The following is a 21,252-nucleotide window of genomic DNA, read 5'->3' on the forward strand; positions in this document are numbered from 1 at the left end:
CAGCAGAACTCTCTATTAAGAATGTGATCAGTTTGCCTGATTTCTATGAAGTACAGCAATTAGAATTTTCCGATGAGGTCAGAGTAGGGCTCAGTCACTAAGCACTGTTTCAGCAGGCATTAGTCTGCAAAGCTGGGCAAGAACATGCAGCTTTAGCCTGCAGATATTAGACGGCAAACACTTATGTCTGTTCTACTGTCTAAACACTAGTCCATAGCTGTCAGACTTCGGTCATGTGTGTGTTGATGCAAAGGTAAGTGAAGTATAACTCACTAGGAATCAGTTGTCATGGTGCCCACTCACCATAATCTAACTGTACAATGTGTATCCCATCTCACCACATGTTTATATTATAAGGACCTGTCTAACCAATGTTTTTCCAGTTATCAATTACTCATTTTACACAGAGTTGGTACCGTAAATCTCAGAATCTACTGTTTGACCAGCTTTACTGTAAAGCCCTGGCGTTTTACAGTAAGGATGGTTAAACAAGGTCCGATCTGAACTGCCAGTATCCTAAAATAGGGCTAAAATAAGAAGAAAAAAATGCATCTCTGATCAGAGCTCTTTTTATAGAAAAACTCCAGAAGTCACATTTAAAAATGTTCCCATGTGTTGCTATTTTGATCTATTAAATTACATATTTAAATCTATAGAATTGCTATGACCATGGAGGTGAAATGTTCTCTTCATCAGTCAGCCTCTCTCTGGGTTGGTGGGAGGAGCTCAGTGGTTCTAACCCTTGTTTTGCACCTGGTGAAGTGATATTGAAGATACATAGATGATCTATTGGTCTGCAGAGGATCTGAGACAGTGTTATATTTTACCTACCGTAATGGTAACTCAGTAAGTTCTGATATTTTTCATGGCATATCATTCTGATTGTTCATCCTAATATTGACTTGCATAGTAGTTTATTCATTGGTAAGTACTGTTTGTAGTAAGGCTTTCATGAAGAAGTGTAGCAGAAATACTACCTTTCCCTGCTATAAGTTGCGATCCTAGGCAAAGTATATTACGGTAGATACTCCAGTTGCTGAGTTTGTCCAGGTGTTTGAGCAGGTGAAAGCATGACTGTGGCCTGGAACCCACTAGCAGCGCTCTTCGAAGCACTTGCGATTTGAAAACGTCTTGCTAATATAATGCTGTGCGTGTTAACCCACTTGAGGGATGTGGTGATTATTTTTTTTTTTTAAATAATAGCATTATATTACTTTTGAAAGGCGCTCGAATCTTGGCTCTTAACACAGCGAGGCACTTGATTTGGCCTGAGGAAGTGGGCAAGAACCCACGAAACACGTTTCCAGTACTATAATTGAGGTAAGCCACCTCCAACTTTATTAATTTTTATTGTTTTTTAATTCATTCTATCATTCTCTGGGTGCCTTTTCATCCTGATTGTGCATTTAATAAACCCCCCCCCCCCCCACTCAGGGTAGGGAATACCCCTGGACCCTGTTTACAGGCTCCACCTGCCTGCAGTGGTTGGTTGCCCCTTTGCAACCTACCTTTGTGAGTACCCTCTGTTCATATTATTTTGCTTCTACTATAATTTTTGATGTGCTGCACCACTTGGGCTCCCGGGGTCTCTGTTTTTTTAATTTCAGATTGATTGTTCACCCTCTACTTTGTCCTTTAAAATAAGTGCTGCTTGTAGGTTCCAGGCAATGGGGTTGATTCATAAAGCATTCCTGCATGCGGTAATGCTGAAAACAGCTGACTTTACTGAGCACTTAGCAAAATGTCAATTCATAAAATCAGTTACCGCATGAAAAGCTGAAATTTCCGAGCAGTGATGTAAATTACCACCTTATGCGGTGAACACCTCCAGCACATGTCAGTAAATGTTAATTCATAAAGATTAGAGCAGCCGGTAATGGCATGGAGAATACCGTCTGCTTTGAAAAGGAGATAAGGGAGCGGATAAGAGCAAAGTTAATGGAGACAGACCTTCCAGGCAGCAGCGGAAAGAGCGGAACAAACAAGGCTTCCAGGCTGAATACCCCAGGCTGTGTTTTTTTAACCTCTTGGGTACCTGTTTTCATATGTATTTTACATCAGAAAGCCTGCATGTGTAACATTTCTTGAAGTTCTTCTAAGATGTGGAAATTAAATAGATTGTTTAGAAAGACTAATAGACAGATACAGCACAGATTTAGGGCAAGCATAGGCAGTATAACAAAAAATGCACATCTAAAGGGAAGATGCCTCTTTTTTATTGTAAGGCTGTCTCTGCACAGAGAAAATGTATCAACTCAGGCAGCTCCTCATGTTACTGCCAGCTTAGTTTGATAAACCCCTGCACTTCTATCGCAACTGTAAAGATTTTTATGAATTAGCACACACAAGTCTAAAATACCGATTGTGGTATTTTCCCAACAAGATTATATTTCCTGCACAGCCTTTTATGAATTTACCCCAATGTGATTATCCTCAATTGCCTATAGGTTAGAGTTAAAGCACACCTGAATTCAATTCTACCTAAGGTAAGTACAGAGGTATGTTCATGCTGGATCCATATACCTCTATGCGTTGTCCATTCTTCTCCTCGGTCTTCATAATCAATCATTTGTGCTGCTCGAATACCCAAAATTCGGACCCGGATACCCCGATATCCGATCCGGGTCGGATATCCGAGTTCAAAATTTTCCGATCCAAATCGGATATCCGACCTCAGTATGCGGGCGGATTCGGACGTCCGGATAGAAAACCGAAAGTGGCCTTTAAATTACTTTAAAAAAATTTTTTAGGGTGAGGCATGTAGCCAGAGGCGTAACAATAGACCCTGCAGGGGATGCCTCAGCAGGGGGGCCCAGAAGCCACAGGGGGCCCGTGGGAGGAAAGTTTGAGAGACTGGTAGCTAAGGGCATGGAGAAAAAAAACATATTCTGCTCTCGCATCATTGTTATATTGACTGCATGTGTCCACCACACAGATAAGTACTCACACACACTTTGGAATTTGTACACTGTCCCTGCTCCCTGGGGTTCGTAAAAAAAAACATCCGTCTCACATTGCAGCAAAGTTCTGAAGACTTAAAGCGGATCCGAGATGAAAAAATTATAACAAGTAGCTTGTCTATGTATCTTATCTTAAGTTTAGATGGTTTACACAGCAAATATAGCTATTAACAGCTTCAACAGAATATTATTGTTTCTTCCTGTGATACAATAAGAGCGGCCATGTTTTATTTGTCATCATTACACACAGGCAAAGCAAACTACTTAGCACCGTAGTTAGTACATGCAAACTACTTAGCACCCTAGTTAGTACGTGCAAACTACTTAGCACCCTAGTTAGCACGTGCAAGCTACTTAGCACCCTAGTTAGCACGGTGCTAAGTAGTAGTTTGCATGTGCTAACTATGGTGCTAAGTTTGCATGTGCGAACTACTTAGCTCCATAGTTAGCATGTCTAAAGCTTTTAGGCGTGCAAACTATGTTTTGGACTTTTGGTCCTCAGTGCATGGCCGGGATTCATATGGCTGTATGGGATCACTTTTAGCTGATATCACAAACCGTCAAGTCCTGGACAGCCAAATTGACGGAATGTAGAGCAACTTAAAGAAATGGTACATATAATATATGAAGTTGCTTTTAAAGTTTAATTTTCCTCCCCGCAGAGTAATCAAAGACAAACGAGATGCCTATGTGAGCCGTCTAAATGACATCTACCAAAGCAATCTTGATAAGGTAAGCACCCATCTGTATAATCTAATGCTAGGTACACCACAAAACAATTTTCTGCTAGATTTACCTGCCAGATTTTTTTTTTTTTTGTAACTTGTCCGATCTGAATTTCGATCGATTTTCCAATTGTTTTTTTTTAATCCTTTTTTTTTTTTTTTTATCAATTTTCATAGAACGGAATGAAAATCGATAAAAAAAATAAATTAAAAATAGGAAAATCAAAAAAATCTATCAAAATTCAGATTGGACATGTTGGAAATAATCGATCTGGCAGGTAAATCTAACAGAAAATTGTATGTTGTTGTGAAATATCACAAATCGATGTCTTGGAAGTAAAGTATTGGTTTATTTACTGTACAGGAGACATGCACTGAATCATAGCATTGTCTGACTTGCAAAGCTCGGAACAGAAGCTATATACTCCAAATTACACATTTTAATCATACCTCCTACTCCGACAATGATTGGATACTTACAAAATATCTGAGCTAACTATTGGAACACACAATACTGCATAAATCAATACATGAATACATATAAATGCTTAAATAGATGAGGTCAGTTAGTTGTTAATTATTATTAGAGATATTTTCTTCAATTGTATCTTATTTAGTTTAAAGTTAGTTTGACTGATCAGATTCACACAACGCCATCTCTTATCTGCAAGACAGCACAAATCATCCCAAGTAGCACATTCCAAACCCATGAAACCATGTGAAAGAAGAGAACTAGTCTTATACATGTAACTGTATAGAACAAAGGGAGTGTGGCAAAATGGCTAGCAGGTGGCCATTTTCTTTATCAATTTTACGTCAATGTGTACCTAGCATAACCTGTAGTAAAGTCAGCCATATGCTGTAGGTTGGGGTAAACCGCCGATATCTATCAATCATTTGCCACTTTGCCCCACTTGATATTCTGTCAGAACTTAGCCCAGATCTGATCTAATGTGCACAGCTAAAGCCACTAGCTCTGTACTGCCTGATGCACTAGGAAGCAGATGCAGCATTGTTCTCATACTGCTCTGTCTGCCTGCATGTCTCGTTAAACGGAGTACATACAAAACTCCACATTTCAACTTTTATTATGGTGTAGATGTAAGCAGTTGTGAAATCGATCTTCCTGAAGGTGATCTCAGTATCTTGTTTCAGAAAATCCTGATGATGCGTGACATTGTATGCACATTGCTATCCCCCGCTTTTCTGTGACACCATCTTAAATAACTAGAACAACTACAATGTGGGGAGCACCATCCCCTAAAAGATCAATACACCACCCAATGAAAGTGAGTGGGGGTGTTTATTTTGGGTCTGTACTGTGCAGAACGGTCAGAAAATCAGAATCGAATACTAAAAACTGTGATTAAAAAAAAAAAAAAAAAAAATACAATAAAAAAAACAAAACATAAATAGTTACCTTAGGGACTGAACTTTTTAAATATTTATGTCAAGAGGGTATAACACTGTTACTTTATAAACTGTGGGCTTGTAATTAGGGATGGATGCAAAACTGAAAAAAATGCACCTTTATTTCCAAATAAAATATTGTCGCCAAACATTGTGATAGGGACATAATTTAAATGGTTTTATAACCGGGACAAATGGGTTAATACATTTCATGGGTTTTAATTACAGTAGCATGCTTTATTTAAAAACTATAATGGCCGAAAACTGAAAAATAATAATTTTTTCCCACATTTTTTCCTATTTCCCCATTAAAACACATTTAGAATAAAATAATTCTTGGCATAATGTCCCACCTAAAGAAAGCCTAATTGGTGGCGAAAAAAACAAGATATAGTTCATTTCATTGGGATAAGTAATAATAAAGTTATAGACGAATGAATGGAAGGCGCGCTGAAAGGTGAAAATTGCTCTGGTGGTCAGGGGGTAAAACCCCTCAGTGGTGAAGTGGTTAAATACAATTCACCTGCCACAATGTGTGCCGAGATCAGCTGTTTCGCCTCCACCAATGCCATTATATAGCGGTGGTAGTTCTTCCTTTAACATCAGTTGTGCACCAAATGTTACTTACAGTAAGTGCCTTGTGGGGAGCTGTGGTGGGCTCTCCCTCCTCTTCCTGCGTGGTGCAATGCAGCCTGTTCATACAGCGTTGCATGCAACAAAGAAGCTTGACGCTGTGGGGTTACTTCCTAGGGATGGTCAGTGATTTGCAAATAATCAGGATTATGCAAATTATGTATGCAGCGCCCGTGGAATTCATTTGGTTAATTTTCAAGCTGGATAACTTTGCATTCAGAATTTCCACAATCGTCCTTTTAGCTCAGAATTATTTGTATCTCAATGACAATCCCTACTACTTACATCTCTTAATCCCTACTACTTACATCTCTTCTTAGATGTCTCTGTGCCACTGACTAAAAGCTTAGCTTTTTTCATATTAGAATTTGTGGCATAAGTGATGGCATAGTGTTTCCTTTTTGTTGCACAGGCTCAAGTTGAGATCATTCGTGGTCATGCAACTTTCACATCAGACCCTGAGCCTACACTGGAAGTTAATGGCCAGAAGTATTCAGCACCTCATATTCTCATTGCCACAGGAGGCAAACCTTCAATGCCATCAGATGAAGAGGTACCAGGTGTGTACATACTGTAGCATCATTGTGACAAACATTATTATTATTATTATTTATTGTATTTATAAAGCGCCAACATATTACGCAGCACTGGACATTAATTTAGGTTACAGACAATATTTAGGGGTGACAAACAGCAATATGACAATACAGGAATACAAGAAAACCAGATCGCACAGTATGAGTACAAGGTAATGCTTAGTCACTGGATGGGAGCATGGAGATTAGGCAAGTTAGGTTCACTAAAAAGCATAGCATGGGTGCACAGTAATGGAGGTGCATGATCAGGTAGGACACAAAAGGAGGAGGACCCTGCCCAAAGGCTTACAATCTAGAGGGAGAGGTAGGGACACGAGAGGTAGGGGACCAGAGTTCAGCTGTGGGTTTAGAGCAATTGTGAGGGTTGGTAGGCCAGAGTGAAAAGGTGAGTTTTGAGGGCCTTCTTGAAGGTGTTGAAGGAGGGGGCTGCCCTAATGGGTGGAGGTAGGGAGTTCCATAGTGTTGGCGCGGCTCTTGAGAAGTCCTGGAGGCGTGCATGGGACTGGGTGATGCGGGGGACGGTCAGGTGAAGTTCATTGGAGGAGCGGAGTGAGCGGCTTGGTGTGTATCTCTGAGTAAAATCAGAAATGTAGGTTGGACAGGTTTTGTGGACAGATTTGTAGGGCAGACACAATATCTTGAATCGGATTCTGGACTGGATAGGAAGCCAGTGGATGGATTCACGGAGGGGAGCCGCCCTGGTGGAGCAATGGGAGGAGTGGATAATTCTGGCTGCCGCATTCATGATGGACTGCAGTGGGGCTATTCGGGTCATAGGGAGACCAGACAGAAGGGCATTGCAGTAGTCGAGGCGGGAAATTATGAGGGCATGGATGAGGTGTTTGGTGGTGGCAGAGGTCAGGAGAGGGCGAATCTTACAGATGGTACGAAGGTGGAAGTTGCAGGACTTTGTGAGGTTTTGGATGTGGGGAGTGAAGGAGAGTGCGGAGTCCAGGGTGACACCCAGACAGCGGGCTTGAGAGGTAGGGCGAATGGTAGTGTGGTTAACTGTGACCTGCACATCTGGGAGGTCCAGGGATGACCGGGGTGGGAAGATCTTAGTATAACTGCACCTACCCTATAATTACACATAATGAAGAGGTACCAGGTGTTTACACACTGTAGCATCATTGCGACGGACATCATAGTATAACTATTGTTATTGTTATAACTACAGCTACCCTATGATCACACATAAGGCACCTGCAGATAACTGTTGCATGAAAGAGTGTTCGTTCCTCAAGTAGAAGAATTTGTCGCTAGCAACACCACTGTACAGCTTCAGCCCCTAGAAAGGAACATCAGTGATTCATTACTTAATTTCTCATAAAGCAGACATGTGAGGAAAAAAATAAATAAGTTACATACTTAAGTAGTGAGAAGTCTCTGGATGCTGCTCCAGTATTCCCAGATACTCCTCAACCTGCCGCTGTTGTCTGGGACCCACTACCTCCTCGTGGCTGTGCTTCCATCTGTTTAAAGGCATGCCTGTACTGCAGAAGCCCAGTAGCACTAAGCAGCTTGTTCATGGAGGAAAAAGCTGTGCATGTGAACGGCTTTGTGCTACTGGGTGTGTACAGAAAGGGGCACGGCCATGAAAGCATACCCGACAAGCTCTTGCTGGAGAAGTTCAGAGGGTGTTAGAGCTCGTACAGTGGCACCAGGAGAATTAAGGAGGCCTCTGGACTATCCAGGGGCTTTCCTCTGTTTTTTTCACTTCAGGTTCACTTTTTAAAAAGCATATTTGTATTTTATTCATCTTGACTTTTTTTTTGAACTGACTTTGTTTGCAATTCTTTTCACAGGAGCGAGTTTAGGTATCACGAGCGATGGATTTTTTGAACTTGAAGATTTGCCCGGGTATAGATTTTATTTACACTTACAAAATATCCTTATGTTGTAAATATTTGTAGTGCGACAAACGCACACTGTAAAAATGTTTTCCCAAGTGCAAGCTTGATTAATTTAAATGTGACATTTTCAGGCCTTATACATTGAAATTCAGTAAATGCAGATGATTGGTTTTCCAGCCTGTATTTAAAATTCTCATGAATGAACCCATTTTTTATAGAGCTTATCCGAGTGATTTGATTTTTGTATTATTGAGGTACAGCATGTGCGAGTTAAGACTAAAGGCTGTACTTCCTGGCAGAATTTTCTTTTAAACCTTAACTTCTAATAATTCCCTACTGCGTTTAAAAATCAGTATTAAGAGGACAGTCAGATTCAGCTTGTGCCCATTGCCGCCTCAGCTTTCTGTTCTTGTCCGACTGGAGTGCAACTCAATATGGTTTCATGTGTTAAGCATTTTGAGAGTCTTTTCTGCACCCACAGTCATAAAGTGGTTATTTGGGATCCCAAAGTCATTCTTTTAACTCAAACCAGTATGACCAATCTTTCTCATCAGCAAAGTTTCCATATCAATGCCACTCACCCCATTGTGCATACTGCTAAAACTACTGTGTGTGAAAATTCTAGGACATCAACATTTACTGAAATACTTAGCCACCTGATCTATCGTTTCAATCGATTTCTGGGCCTTGTAAAAAGATCTCTTCAGCATGCCAACTGGAAAGATCTTTTGAAAGGGCTTGCTTGGGTACGCAGAGGTGACAGCGTTTGATATTCTGAGGACTGACAGACCCCACACCAACCCCCCGCCCAAATATAATGCGTTTTCCACCAAGGCCCATAGTGAGTGTGGAAGCAGCTCACCTATCTGCCATGTGCCCTCCTCTAGTGTCTTCTCTCCATCCATAACATTGCATACATGAGATGGGGTTACGGGGTACAGGCTCCCCCGGTGATGGAGAGAAGTTACTACAGGATAGGTGATCTGCTTTCACACGCGCCACAGCTCCAGGGCGATGGGGGCACAGTACATGGGGGGGTTGAAGGCCCTGGCAGGAGGGGGTGGCGCTAGAACAATTTCCTATAGATTCATGCTGAAATCTATAATCTGTCTGATAGAGAAATCTATACATGCCCACACACTGCAGGTATAGATCCGTCTCAGATATGGATCTATCAGGTGGTCGATCTGGTGGCCATCGACTAGTGTATGACCACCTTAACATTTGTAATTTTTTACCTGTACAAAATCTTTGCCCTGAAAAAAAAAAGTCTGCATTCTTATGTAGGCATCCATCTTTTTTTTACTCATGCTATTTCAGTAAGGGCTAGTTCACACGTGGTGCTTTTTCAGCACTTTGCTGATCGCCAGCAATCAGCAAAGCACTGCTACTAATGTATCCGTATGGATACATTCGCACTGCAGCTTTTGCGATTTCGATCAATCGCAAACGCGCTGCACGCAGCTTCTTTGGGGTGATTGCACTGTGATTCTCTATTAACGGGAATCACAAGTGCAAATTGCATTGAAATTGCGAGATTTTGCCACCGAAACGCGACCATGGACATGAAGCGCGGGGGGGGGGGGGGGGGCAAGGGCCTATTGTGAACTGGCCCTAGGGGCTGCTGCACACTACAAGAGCTTTTCTAAGCGCTTTGTGATTTTAAATGCTCTTGCTTTGCTTTGTTATCCTGTGTGTGTGTTCACACTGGAGCGATGTGATTTTGTAAAAATTCCCCATAGCATTGCATTAGCAAGAGCTTTTAAAATCTCTGGCGTTAAAAAAGCTCTTGTAGTGTGCGCCAGCCCTAAGTCTGATGAATTTGTAAGTCGCATGAATAAAGACCAAAACAAAAAGCTTGATTGTAAAAGTGGCCATTTTCAGCAGTTTTTTATAGCAGTTTATTTAAGGATGGGAAAACCAAAGATATTCAAAATGTGATGTAACAACATCTAAAGTAGTAGTAGGTCTCTCCTTTAACCTCTTGTTTATTGCCTGTGCAGGCGAAGTGTTATTGTTGGTGCTGGTTACATTGCAGTCGAGATAGCTGGGATTATGTCCGCTTTGGGATCCAGAGCTGCATTGCTAATTCGTCAAGATAAGGTACAAATAGTTGTTTCCCTAATCCTAGCATTCATATTTCTGTCTAAATAAGGTAAATGGAAAGCTTGCTTGTTCCAATAAAATGTCCTGCTTTTATGGCAGTGTTGTTCAGTCTACGTGGCTAAGGGTGGGTTCACAGCTCATCAGTAGCGGTGTGGTGCAATAGACAATATAATGGCAATGAGATGCAAATCTATTGCAATGATATGTTCACATTTGTGCATTACTGTGGAGCGACAGATTCTTTTGAAATGATGGGCACCCTGCTGTGCATTTACCATAAAACATTTACAGTTGTAGTGAAGCATACTTTTATGTATTGAATGCTACACTGTATGCATTGCATTGGTAACGTGATGCCACTTATGCATTTTTTCAACACTGTTGCGATCCTTTTTTTCAGGATAAGTAACGTGTATAGTGTTAAAGTATCTCATATTAATACTCACACTCACTTTACATGGAACACTCGAATTGCCTTGTGAGAAAATCTGATACTGTAAGCTTGCACTAGAGTGAGCACATACCACAAGGAGTCTGGCAAATCCATGTGTGCGGGTTTATATGGATTACCCTGGACATCTTCATAAAGACTACAGGAAATTTGCCCTCTGCTGTAACCCTGAGTAGATTCCATTGATTAGTTAGTTATGGCAAACATTGAGGTGGGAGGGGGCAGGGGGCATATCATTGTAGCTCACAAAGGAGAAGCTAATTTGTTAGTGGTTTCCAGCTTCTCCACTAGAAGTAGGAGCCCCTCAAAGAGCGAGAGGGAGCTCGTGGGGGATGGCAAAGCGGCGGACTACAAGTTCCAGGTATAGCCTTGCAGTTTTGACAGTGCGGTCTTGTGAGTGTGTGAGCACGGTGCAAAACGGCTGTAGACCTCTTGCTGCCTGTACCTCTCGCCATTATACTGGATTATGCTTTGTGGATGTTACTAATTTTTAAATGAAGAAATAAGTTTTTTTTTAGCTGGATGTGCACCACCGCTTTTGCCTCGCTTTTTGCTGTGCATACACGTGTCAGGTGTTTTTCATTGCTACATTGTTATCTTGTGCAAATGGTTCAAATTGTTATTTTAATAAATTTTTTTTATATGTTTAATTTTTGAACTTTGGAGAATTATTTCAAGTGTAATTTGCAAAAAAACAAACAAAAACCTTTTATCACCCCACATGCAGTCTACCCAGTCCCCCATGAAGCTATGTGTTTTTAATTGTTTTTAGATTGTTTTGCATCTAATAGAGATGGCCTGTTTGTTTGTATTCAAAGTCAGTTTGCAGTTCTGATCATTAGCACCAACATGGATGTCTTTTCTCTTTGAATTTGAGGTTTGTACAGAATAAAGATAATATTGAAAATCTCTCCTGACTAGTCCAAAATCTGCCAGATCTGTCACTTTTGTTCACCTACTGTAAGTGACAGCAACATAGAAGAGTCATTAATGGTGCATTTTGCACATTTTTTGGAATATAAAACACACGGTTTCTTCACAAAAACTGGAGGGAAAAGTGGATGCGTCTTATTTTCAGAATATATGGTACAAAGTGGTGCAGAGTGCACAGGGAAGCACAAACTGCATCCTGCCACTGTGCTTCTCTCCCCCTCGCTCCAGTCCTGTGCCTGTGCACACTCTCCTCTGGGGTCACGCAGTAACAGGCAACCACTAATAAGGAAGTACAGCACGAGGAAGTATGGGGACCTGAGCTGTATAGTGGCAGGTGGCTGCAGTGTATGGAATATGGACAGCTGCAAGAGGAGAAGAGGACCGCGTGTGGAAGCTGGACCAGAACGAGGGGGGAGGAGCGCGGTGGCAGGATTGGGTGAGGGCTGAAGTACTAGGGTTAGTATAGTGTAGCTAGGCAGTGTATCTTAAGGGGCCCATACACGCAGCCGATTTTCTGGCCGACCGATCGATCCAGATCGATCGATCGCAAATCGGTTGGCCAATCGACCGATCGATAGCCAATTTCGATCGATTTCGATGGATTTCCATCGAACTGGCAGGGTGGAAAATTTAGGTCGATCTGATGAGATTGCTTATCATTTTGCATTGGCCTTAATGGAAATCTGATGGCAAAAAAATGCCATCAGATCGAATTTCAATAGATTTCAAACTGAAATCTATTGGAATTCTATCCTGGTGAAAAATGTTCTAAAAACACATCAGATAGATCATCAGATGCATTTCTTATCTATCTGCTGCCAATCTGACGAGTGTATGGGCACCTTTAGACAGGGTAGCTTACTGACCACTTGCGGGGGAAAAGAACCATAAGACACCCCTGCACCATAGACACACCAGGTTTAGATTTTTTTCCCCCCTGATATTTGCCCTTGAAACCTACGTGCCTCTTATAGACCTAAAAATATATGTATTTTTCTATTTATCATGACAAAGTCCAAATGTATCAGCTTCTAATTGACAATATTAACATTCACTGTTGGCTCTGCACAGATTCCTTTGTTTAATATGGCATATGTTTTTTTGCAGGTGCTAAGGACGTTTGATTCCATGATCAGTACGAATTGCACAGAAGAACTTGAAAATGCAGGAGTGGATGTCTGGAAGTATGCAGAGGTAACTTTACATGTCACATATCCTTCCATGATTCTCTCCAGTCAGATGTCCTGAATGGCTAAAAATGTCAGACCAGGCAGGGCAATGCTCCATTTCACTGCAGCCTCTATCATGCTGTAAAGGTTTTTCAGATCTTACTGGTTTATTTATTTATTTAAGTATATATTTTAACGCCGACATACTACGCATCGCTGTACACAGTATATTGTCTTGTCACTAACTGTTCCTCAGAGGGGCTCACAATCTAGTCCCTACCATAGTCATATGTCTACAGTATGTATGTATGTATCGTGTAGTGCATGTATCATAGTCCTAGTAAGTAAACCGGAGTGCCTGGAGGAAACCCACACAGACACGGGGAGAACATACAAACTCCTTGCAGATGTTGACCTGGCTGGGATACAAACCAGGGACCCAGCGCCGCAAGGCAATAGCACTAACCACTACGCCACTGTGCTGCCCGTTGTTCACCAAAATGCTTTACTCAGCAGGGACTGCTTTTATGCGCATTCTCTAATCTGGTGACAGATTTGTTAGAATGGGAGACATCCTTATGCCAGGATAGGCAATCTTAACAGTTCTGCCAGCCTTTGGTTGTGTATAAGATTTACCTGGGAAAACTGGATATCTGAGATCACCTAGTATGGATGTACGCACAATGCATTTTTTCAGAGCATTTCATGAATAAATAAGGTGCTTGAAGGTCCACTCCAGCAGTTCATTTAGTGTAGGGGAATATCTATTTATAAATGGTTCCCCTGCTTGGTTATTGAGAACATTTGCTCTCTAGGCTGGCAGTTCATAATTGATTTAACCAGCTGTTAATCCAGGTTCAGATAAATGAATCCACACACCACCAGAATTCAGAACCGTCCCGGTCCCCGGCGATGACGTCAGCGCGAGCGACGCTGTCAATCACAGCCACATGGGCCGGAGTGGACTGCGCAGGCGCAGTAGTTCTGCGCCTGCGCAGTCCACTCCGGCCCACGTGGCGAGGATTGACAACGCTGCTCGCGCAGGCGCAGTACAGGCCAACCTGGAGGTCACCCTGACGTCATCGCCGGGGACCGGGACGGAGCTGCGACGAACGGCTGACTGCAGAGCTGCGGCGAGGAACATGCTGGGAGCTTGGGGCTGGAGGACGTCCCGCGTAAGTAGAACTTATTTTCTTTAGGATTGCCTGATAACTCCTTTAAGAGAAAAAGTTAATTGCATATGGACCCATGTCTTTTAATGCAGAACCTGGATAGTGGCAGGGATGAGGCATTGCAAAGTAGTGAGTATCATTCTGCAACCCTTTTTGGTGTAAACTGGTCCTTATCCACAAATTTGCATGTGGTGCTGAGGATTCCATGAATTGAAGTGCACCTGCCATCTTCTGAGGTTAACTTATTGTAGGGGATATTTTGGCACTCTATTCAACACTAGAAGCAATAGAGTACCATTTATGACGGCCTGAAGAAAATCATTGTATTTCAAATGCATGTTTGTTTGAGTTAACCAATGAATGGCTAGCCCATGAGACAGATTTGCTTTTTTGTATGCGTTTTAAAACCTTCACTTTTTTAAATATAAAAAGTTATTATATTTGGTTCATGCCTTCCATCATTTTGTCTGTGTAGGTGAAATCTGTTAAAAAGACAGATAAAGGTCTAGAGATCAATGTGCAGTGCTCTGTGCCAGGACGCAAGCCCACAGTGAGGACAATACATGATGTGGACTGCTTACTCTGGGCCATTGGAAGAGATCCCAACACGGAAGGGCTGAATCTGGACAAGCTGGTAAGACTTAACCTCTGGACAGCTAAGCATATGATACTGAAAATCATACCGAGACATTCTGGCATGCAAATAAGCATCAAGATTTGAAATAGAATAATTATTTTGATGGGATATGTAGAAGAATATTTGCAATGGCTAACTGAAGCAAACACCTCAGTAATATGTTATCTTTTTTTCAACATAAAGGTGGCCATACACTTATAAATTTTTCCTGTCGTTATCTGGTCCAATCAACTGATCAAATCTGCAAGAAATACATGCAGCGGGCAGGCCCTATCGTACAATTGATTTTTGGCGTATTGCCATTGATGGAAGATATTGATTGGCGGGTTGAGGGCGGTGTTACCCTTATGTGGGTCATTATTATTTTTTTTTTTTTTTGTTCTAAAATGTGTTTGATCACTCCTGCAGAGTACCTTATTTTGTCCTGATGTGTGAGGGAGAATCCTGTGCATCTTATAAGAGCTAGAAATCCATTTCTGCCAATAGTTTAACTCTTTGACCCTACTGTGCAGAAATGTGTGTATAGATGTTATCCTTATACTTTAAAACAAGCCATATTGAGGATATTCTCCAGCAAGACACATACTTGGTCTGGATCAAGTTCTGTTTGGTTCTCAATTTCTTATCATGTTTTCAACTCTTGCAGTCTGAGTAGCAGCTATGTGAAATACTCATTTCCAGTTATTGCAAATGCTTGAATGTTGCTGCTAAGCGTGACATAGCCAGGTAATAGGTTTAGAGGGCAATTACTTTTTAACATAGTGCCATGTAGATTTGGATAGTTTTTTTTTCTTTAGAACAAAAATATTTTAAGCCGCCATAATATCAAGATTCAGCGAGGACTGCAAAATTGTGTGTGAAATAGAGGCTATACTGTTGCACTGATGTAGCACTATGTAGGAAAGAATTTAAGGGACCGTCTACTTACAGTATCAAAAGTTTATTGAAAAAAAGACCAAAAATAGCACATTGCATTCCCTTATCCCCCCCTAAAATACACGGCCGTGTATGCCTCTATTGTCAGCTGACAAACCACATTCACTCCTGCATAACAGACATTCCCCCTACACAGAATTTAGAGCACCCACAATGATGTCATGTTGCTCCCCAAAGTATTGGGGGGGGGCTCCTTTCATTCAAGTAATGCACCAGTTCGAACTTCAAGGGGTTAATACTTGTCTTCCATAAGGAGTTACTGTTGCAAAATCACGCTAATGTCACCAACAGTTCAGGTAAGGATCTATAACTGCGCTCCAAAACGCACTGCTGAATATGCCATCCACTTATTATTCCAGCCAGGCTATGCACAAGTACACAAAGGGTTAAGCAGTCTCCAGCCAAGCAAAGCACAGTTCACCAAGCATTAACCACTTGAGGACCTAGCCTTTAACCCCCCTTAAGGACCAGCGCTGTTTTTTCAGATCTGTGCTGGGTGGGCTCTACAGCCCCCAGCACAGATCAAATGACAGGCAGAGCGACCAGATCGCCCCCCTTTTTTCCCCACTAGGGGGATGATGTGCTGGGGGGGGTCTGATCGCTCCTGCATGCTGTGGGTGGAGGGGGGGGGCACCTCAAAGCCCCCTCCACCGTAAGATTCCCCCTCTCCCTCTTCTCCCTCCCTGCCCGAGAGAGATCGGAGGCTGCACAGGAACGGATCTGTCCTGTGCAGCCTCTAACAGGCTCCCCGCTGTCATGTGACAGCGATCCCCGGCCGCTGATTGGCCGGGGATCGCTGATCTACTACAACGCTGCTACTGTAGCAGCGTTGTAAAAATGTAAACAAAGCGGATTATTTCCGCTTGTGTTTACATTTAGCCTGCGAGCTGCGATCGGCAGCCCGCAGGCTATTCACGGAGCCCCCCCGCCGTGAAATGACAGGAAACAGCCGCTCGCGCGAGCGGATGCTTCCTGATTAATTAGCCTGCAGCCGGCGACGCAGATCTGCGTCGCTGGTCCTGCAGCTGCCACTTTGCCGACGCGCGTTATGAGTGCGCGGTCGGCAAGTGGTTAAGCAGTCCAGTGTATCAGCACAAAATCTTGCCACCAACAAAAGATCAGCTCAAGGTAACTAATTACATCCATTAGGCTTGCATAGATGCGTTACCAGACACCTCTGTGGGCTCGGGCTCTCACCACCGCTGGGTTTCACTGTATGCTGAGATGTCCTTTGTAGCTGAATATGCTGTATGCTGGCCACAAGTGTGCTGGAGCAGGCTGCAGATATGGAGTGCACAGCGTCCGTCCCTCAGAATGAACCATGCCGAGTAGGTTGGCTCCTGGCTTAGCTTTGCTGTACTGGTGTGTGGATGTCAGCTGACACACCGGCCGTGTCACGTGACATGTTTCACCCGGCCCCCTCCAGGCTTTCTCAAACGTAGAGGGGCAGGACAGCAGTGTTCATTTAAAAAGTTATGCCTGCAGCAGTTTTGGCCAATCGGAACTCAGCTGACTTCTGCCTAGCAACAAATGACTCAGGCAGTGCAGCCAATACTATTTCAGACACAGGAATCCACAGGATGAATATGCTTCCAGCTCACCCATTTTGGCTGCAGTAACTTCACATTTGCCTGCCTTAGTCTTCCCAATCTAGCCAACACCACACAATCACATGAATGAACGGTCACCCCCAGACTTCAAAAGAGACATATATTTCACAATTTTGCTGTCATCCTAGCACCTTTCTTCACCGGCTACATAGAGACATGCTTCAGATCGTTGCATTTATATCACTGCATTTATGTCACTTAAAGGGCCAGCCCACCATAGGCAGCGCGACACCCCTCACATTAGATATTCATGTACACATGTGAGGGATACCGCACTACCCGGGGCCACAGCCCAAAGCATATACAGTTAGGCATGTCTTAGCCCCTGAAATTCCACAGAGGCTGCAACACATTTTACTTGCAGCGTACAATCTATTATGCATGTACCCACATTCTGTGCACTGTAATCCGCAGTCTACATGGATCCCACATCAATCGCTCACTAGCATGTGGTATGGCGCACCCCTATGGCGACCGCTCAACCAATTGTTGATTATACACTGGAGTGCACGGCCGCCCCCAGGGGGCCCATCCACTGGCCTATGTAGGTAAAAAGGGCACCAGGGATAAATCCGTGTTTAAACCCCTCGGGGTCAGAGTGTGCAGTCTAAAGATCCACCTAATCTCCATTTGCCGTAGGTTCCTTTCCAAATCACCCCCTCTTGAAGGGATGTTCATTTTATAAAATCCTTTGAACTTTATTAGATCTGGATCACTGTTATGGTATTTTTTGAAATTGTTCACCTAGGGGTGAACCAGCTGTGGCATTTTTAACATTACTGACGTGCTCCTGAATCCGACTCTTCGGTGTGCGTGTCGTCTCCCCCACATATTTCAGTCCGCACGGACATGTTATCATGTAGAGCACATATTTGGTGTTGCAATTAATAAACAAACGCACACTGAACTCATGTCGTAAATCAGATTACATGAAGACATCAGTTCTCTCCACCAGATGACACACACTGCAATTGGTACAAGAGTACATTCCCTTTGGACGATGGTGGGGACCCATCCACTTACTAGCCGGCACCTGAACTCGTGGTTGATAGTCGGAACGCACCAACAGATCTCGCAGGTTAGGTGCCCTCTTTGCCGTCATTCTTGGATAGTCACCTACTATTTTAAAAAATAACAGGATCCAGCTGCAATACGTGCCAGTGCCGGTTAAGTATACCTCTAAATTGGCTCCAATGTGTACCATATTTCGTGATAAGTCTAAATCGACCCCTCTGGTTTTTCGGATCTCTGTTTTTTCCCCCGTATGAGTAAATCCTCTCTGCGGGCCAGTTCTGCTCTCATTCTTGCCTCCTGGAGTGTTTGGTCCTGGTAGCCTCTCTGTTTGAACCTATTTGTTATGGCCTCAGCCTCAAGCTGAAAATCACCCATGTTGGAACAATTTCTGCGTATACGCAGAAACTGTCCAACAGGTATACCTCGTATCTGGGACAGAAGGTGAAAGCTCGAGGCATGAAGCAACATATTTCCAGCGGTGGGTTTCCTAAAAGTACAGGAGGCTATACCCTCCTCCTCTTTATTTATACATAAATCCAGAAAGCTAATTTGGACTTCATCTACAACATGAGTCAGACAGATATTTATATCGTTCATGTTAAGGTGGTCCAAAAACACAGCCAACTGACCTCTAGTTCCGCGCCAGACCAGGAAGATGTCAATATAACGAATCCATGTGACAGCGTGCACCCCAAAAGCCTGATTCTCATACACCTCACTTCGCTCCCAAAGACCAAGGTGCAGGAAGGCATAAGCTGGGGCACACGCTGCCCCCATGGACGTCCCCCTGATCTGGCGAAAGAAAACATCCCCAAACTTGAAACAGTTCAGGGTGAGCACCATTTCCAATAAATCCAACACAAATTGCTTTCTTTGATCATGCATTTGGCCCACTTTAGCAAGGAAGAATTCAACTGCAGCTATGCCTATGTGGTGAGGAATGGAGGTATATAAGGCTTCAACGTCAATACCTACCAAAAGATCGGTTGACTCGATTTGCAGGCCATCTAACCGGGAAAGCACTTCCCCTGTATCACGCGCAAATGAGGCTAAGCCCTCCACTAGGGGCTTCAAAGTCTCATCAAGAAAGGTACACACCCCCTCCAGTGGACCCCCTATTGCCGATACGATTGGCCTACCCGGTGGATGGTCAGAGTTTTTGTGTATCTTTTGGAATTAGGTATAGGATAGGTATTCTATACGTGTCTACCTTCATGTACCTTCATTCGTTAGAATTAATAATTCCAGCTGAGAATGCTAGGTCGAGTTTCTTATTTAGTGACTTCACAATTTCGGGGAAGAGATTTCCTCTAAGTTTTATATATACTTCCGGGTCACTGAGCTGACGATTGGCCTCCTTCATATATAGCTCCTCACCCCAAAGTACCAGGTTTCCCTCCTTATCACTTGGCCTAAGGACCACCCCCTCAATTTGTTTTAACTGATCAAGAGCCTGTTGCTTGTCACTAGTGAGATTATTTTTCAACTGTGTTTGCCAGTTAATTGTTCTTAAGTCTTGCTCCACCGCACCACAAAATGGGTTAATTGATAATGAAGGAAAGTAAGTGGACTTTTTCTTTACTTTTGTAAATTGAATGAGTCTCCCACTGTAATTTCATCAGAGCTATTTTCGTCCCAAAGTGATTCAAGATCAATGAATGCTCTTCTATCCGCTACAGTCTCGGCAGCTGCCTCAGGGTTGATCGGGGCCACAGGGTCATTCGCATCATTTTTAGACCACATGACCTTCAACACTACTTTGCGTAAAAAAAGCCGCAGGTCTTTATAGACCTCAAAGTGGTCACCTACCGAGATTGGGCAGAAAGATAGCCCCCTATTTAGGACGGAAATGTGGGTGGACCGAAGTTCAAAATCTGACAAATTAATGATGTTTTTAGTCTCCTCTTCTGAATTGTTTAGATCGACTACTACGTCTGCTTCTTTTTGTGGTTTTTGGCCTTCCGAGGTGGCATATCCCTTTTTAAGATAGATTTGGGTTGGTGTTTGGGTTTCTGTTTCTTTGTTCTCTTTTTGACCTTTGGGGTATTTTCCCCTTCCTCTTCTCCCCCTCCTGTGCTTTCCTCCTCCTCGCTTGGCCCTAAAAAAGCCAGTGATTTGTCAAGGGAATTCCCCTCTATCTCAGATCCAGAGTCACCACTTTGTGACCTGGACCTTGATTTTGGCTGCCCTGGAGGATACTCAAAGAAGTTACCGCCATTCCACTCCTCAACGTCTATGAGAAATTTTTGGCGTTTGGTATTTTTGATTCTCCTCTGAGTATTCTCCACTTCCTTTTTCAACTGTGCATTAAATTTCTCAAATTCAGAGTGGGACTCAAACTTTTTCATTTCCTTCAAACTTTCCTCTATCTCCAGCTCTATTTCCTGGGCCTGTAGTTCCTCTTCCTCTTTCATGAGTTGCATGGTTCTAATACCCCTTTGTATACACTCCTGTTTCCAAATTGGTAGAAATCTAGGGTTAAGGAGATGTCCTGATGGTCACACCCTCTCTCTCACTCCCCATGGGACAACCTGTTTATTAATATAGGATTCCAGTGTGACCACTGTCCATCTACGTCTCAATAGTTTCAAAGTGAGTCTGCGATGATTTCTAAAAACTCGTCTCCATTCTTTATCAGAAGATACTTTCCCAATGGAGGAGTCTATAGTCTGTGCCTGAAAGGTGGACACCATATCATCCACTAGATTGACAGCTAATGAATATGCCATTGTCTGGGGGCGACAGTCCTATCATTCAGCATAAATCAAAAAAACTTTAAAACCGTGTCCCAAGGGAATTCACTGTGCTACCATATTCATCGGTTCAAAAAAGGAAACTTCAGCCGCTTCCCCCATATAATATGCAAAGGAAAGAAGGAACCCCTTGAAGTTCGAACTGATGCATTACTTGAATGAAAGGAGCCCCCCCCCCCCCCCCCAATACTTTGGTGAGCAAAATAACATCATTGTGGGTGCTCGAAGTTCTGTGTAGGGGGAATGTCTGTTATGCAGGAGTGAATGTGGTTTGTCAGCTGACAATAGAGGCAT

At 43.0% G+C, this 21,252-nt stretch overlaps 1 protein-coding gene across 2 annotated transcripts in view; it reads left to right on the plus strand.

Moving 5' to 3' along the window:
• GSR (glutathione-disulfide reductase) overlaps positions 1–21,252 on the plus strand; it is a 41,135-nt gene that overhangs the window by 12,483 nt on the left and 7,400 nt on the right. For both annotated transcript variants that reach the window (XM_068233589.1, XM_068233588.1), the window contains 6 exons: positions 3,623–3,692; positions 6,141–6,288; positions 8,130–8,184; positions 10,181–10,280; positions 12,775–12,861; positions 14,484–14,642. In XM_068233589.1, coding sequence (XP_068089690.1) covers positions 3,623–3,692; positions 6,141–6,288; positions 8,130–8,184; positions 10,181–10,280; positions 12,775–12,861; positions 14,484–14,642 — 619 coding nt within the window. The remainder of the gene's footprint in view (positions 1–3,622; positions 3,693–6,140; positions 6,289–8,129; positions 8,185–10,180; positions 10,281–12,774; positions 12,862–14,483; positions 14,643–21,252) is intronic.

Source organism: Hyperolius riggenbachi, chromosome 1 (assembly GCF_040937935.1).
Source record: "Hyperolius riggenbachi isolate aHypRig1 chromosome 1, aHypRig1.pri, whole genome shotgun sequence".
Lineage (NCBI taxonomy): Eukaryota > Metazoa > Chordata > Amphibia > Anura > Hyperoliidae > Hyperolius > Hyperolius riggenbachi.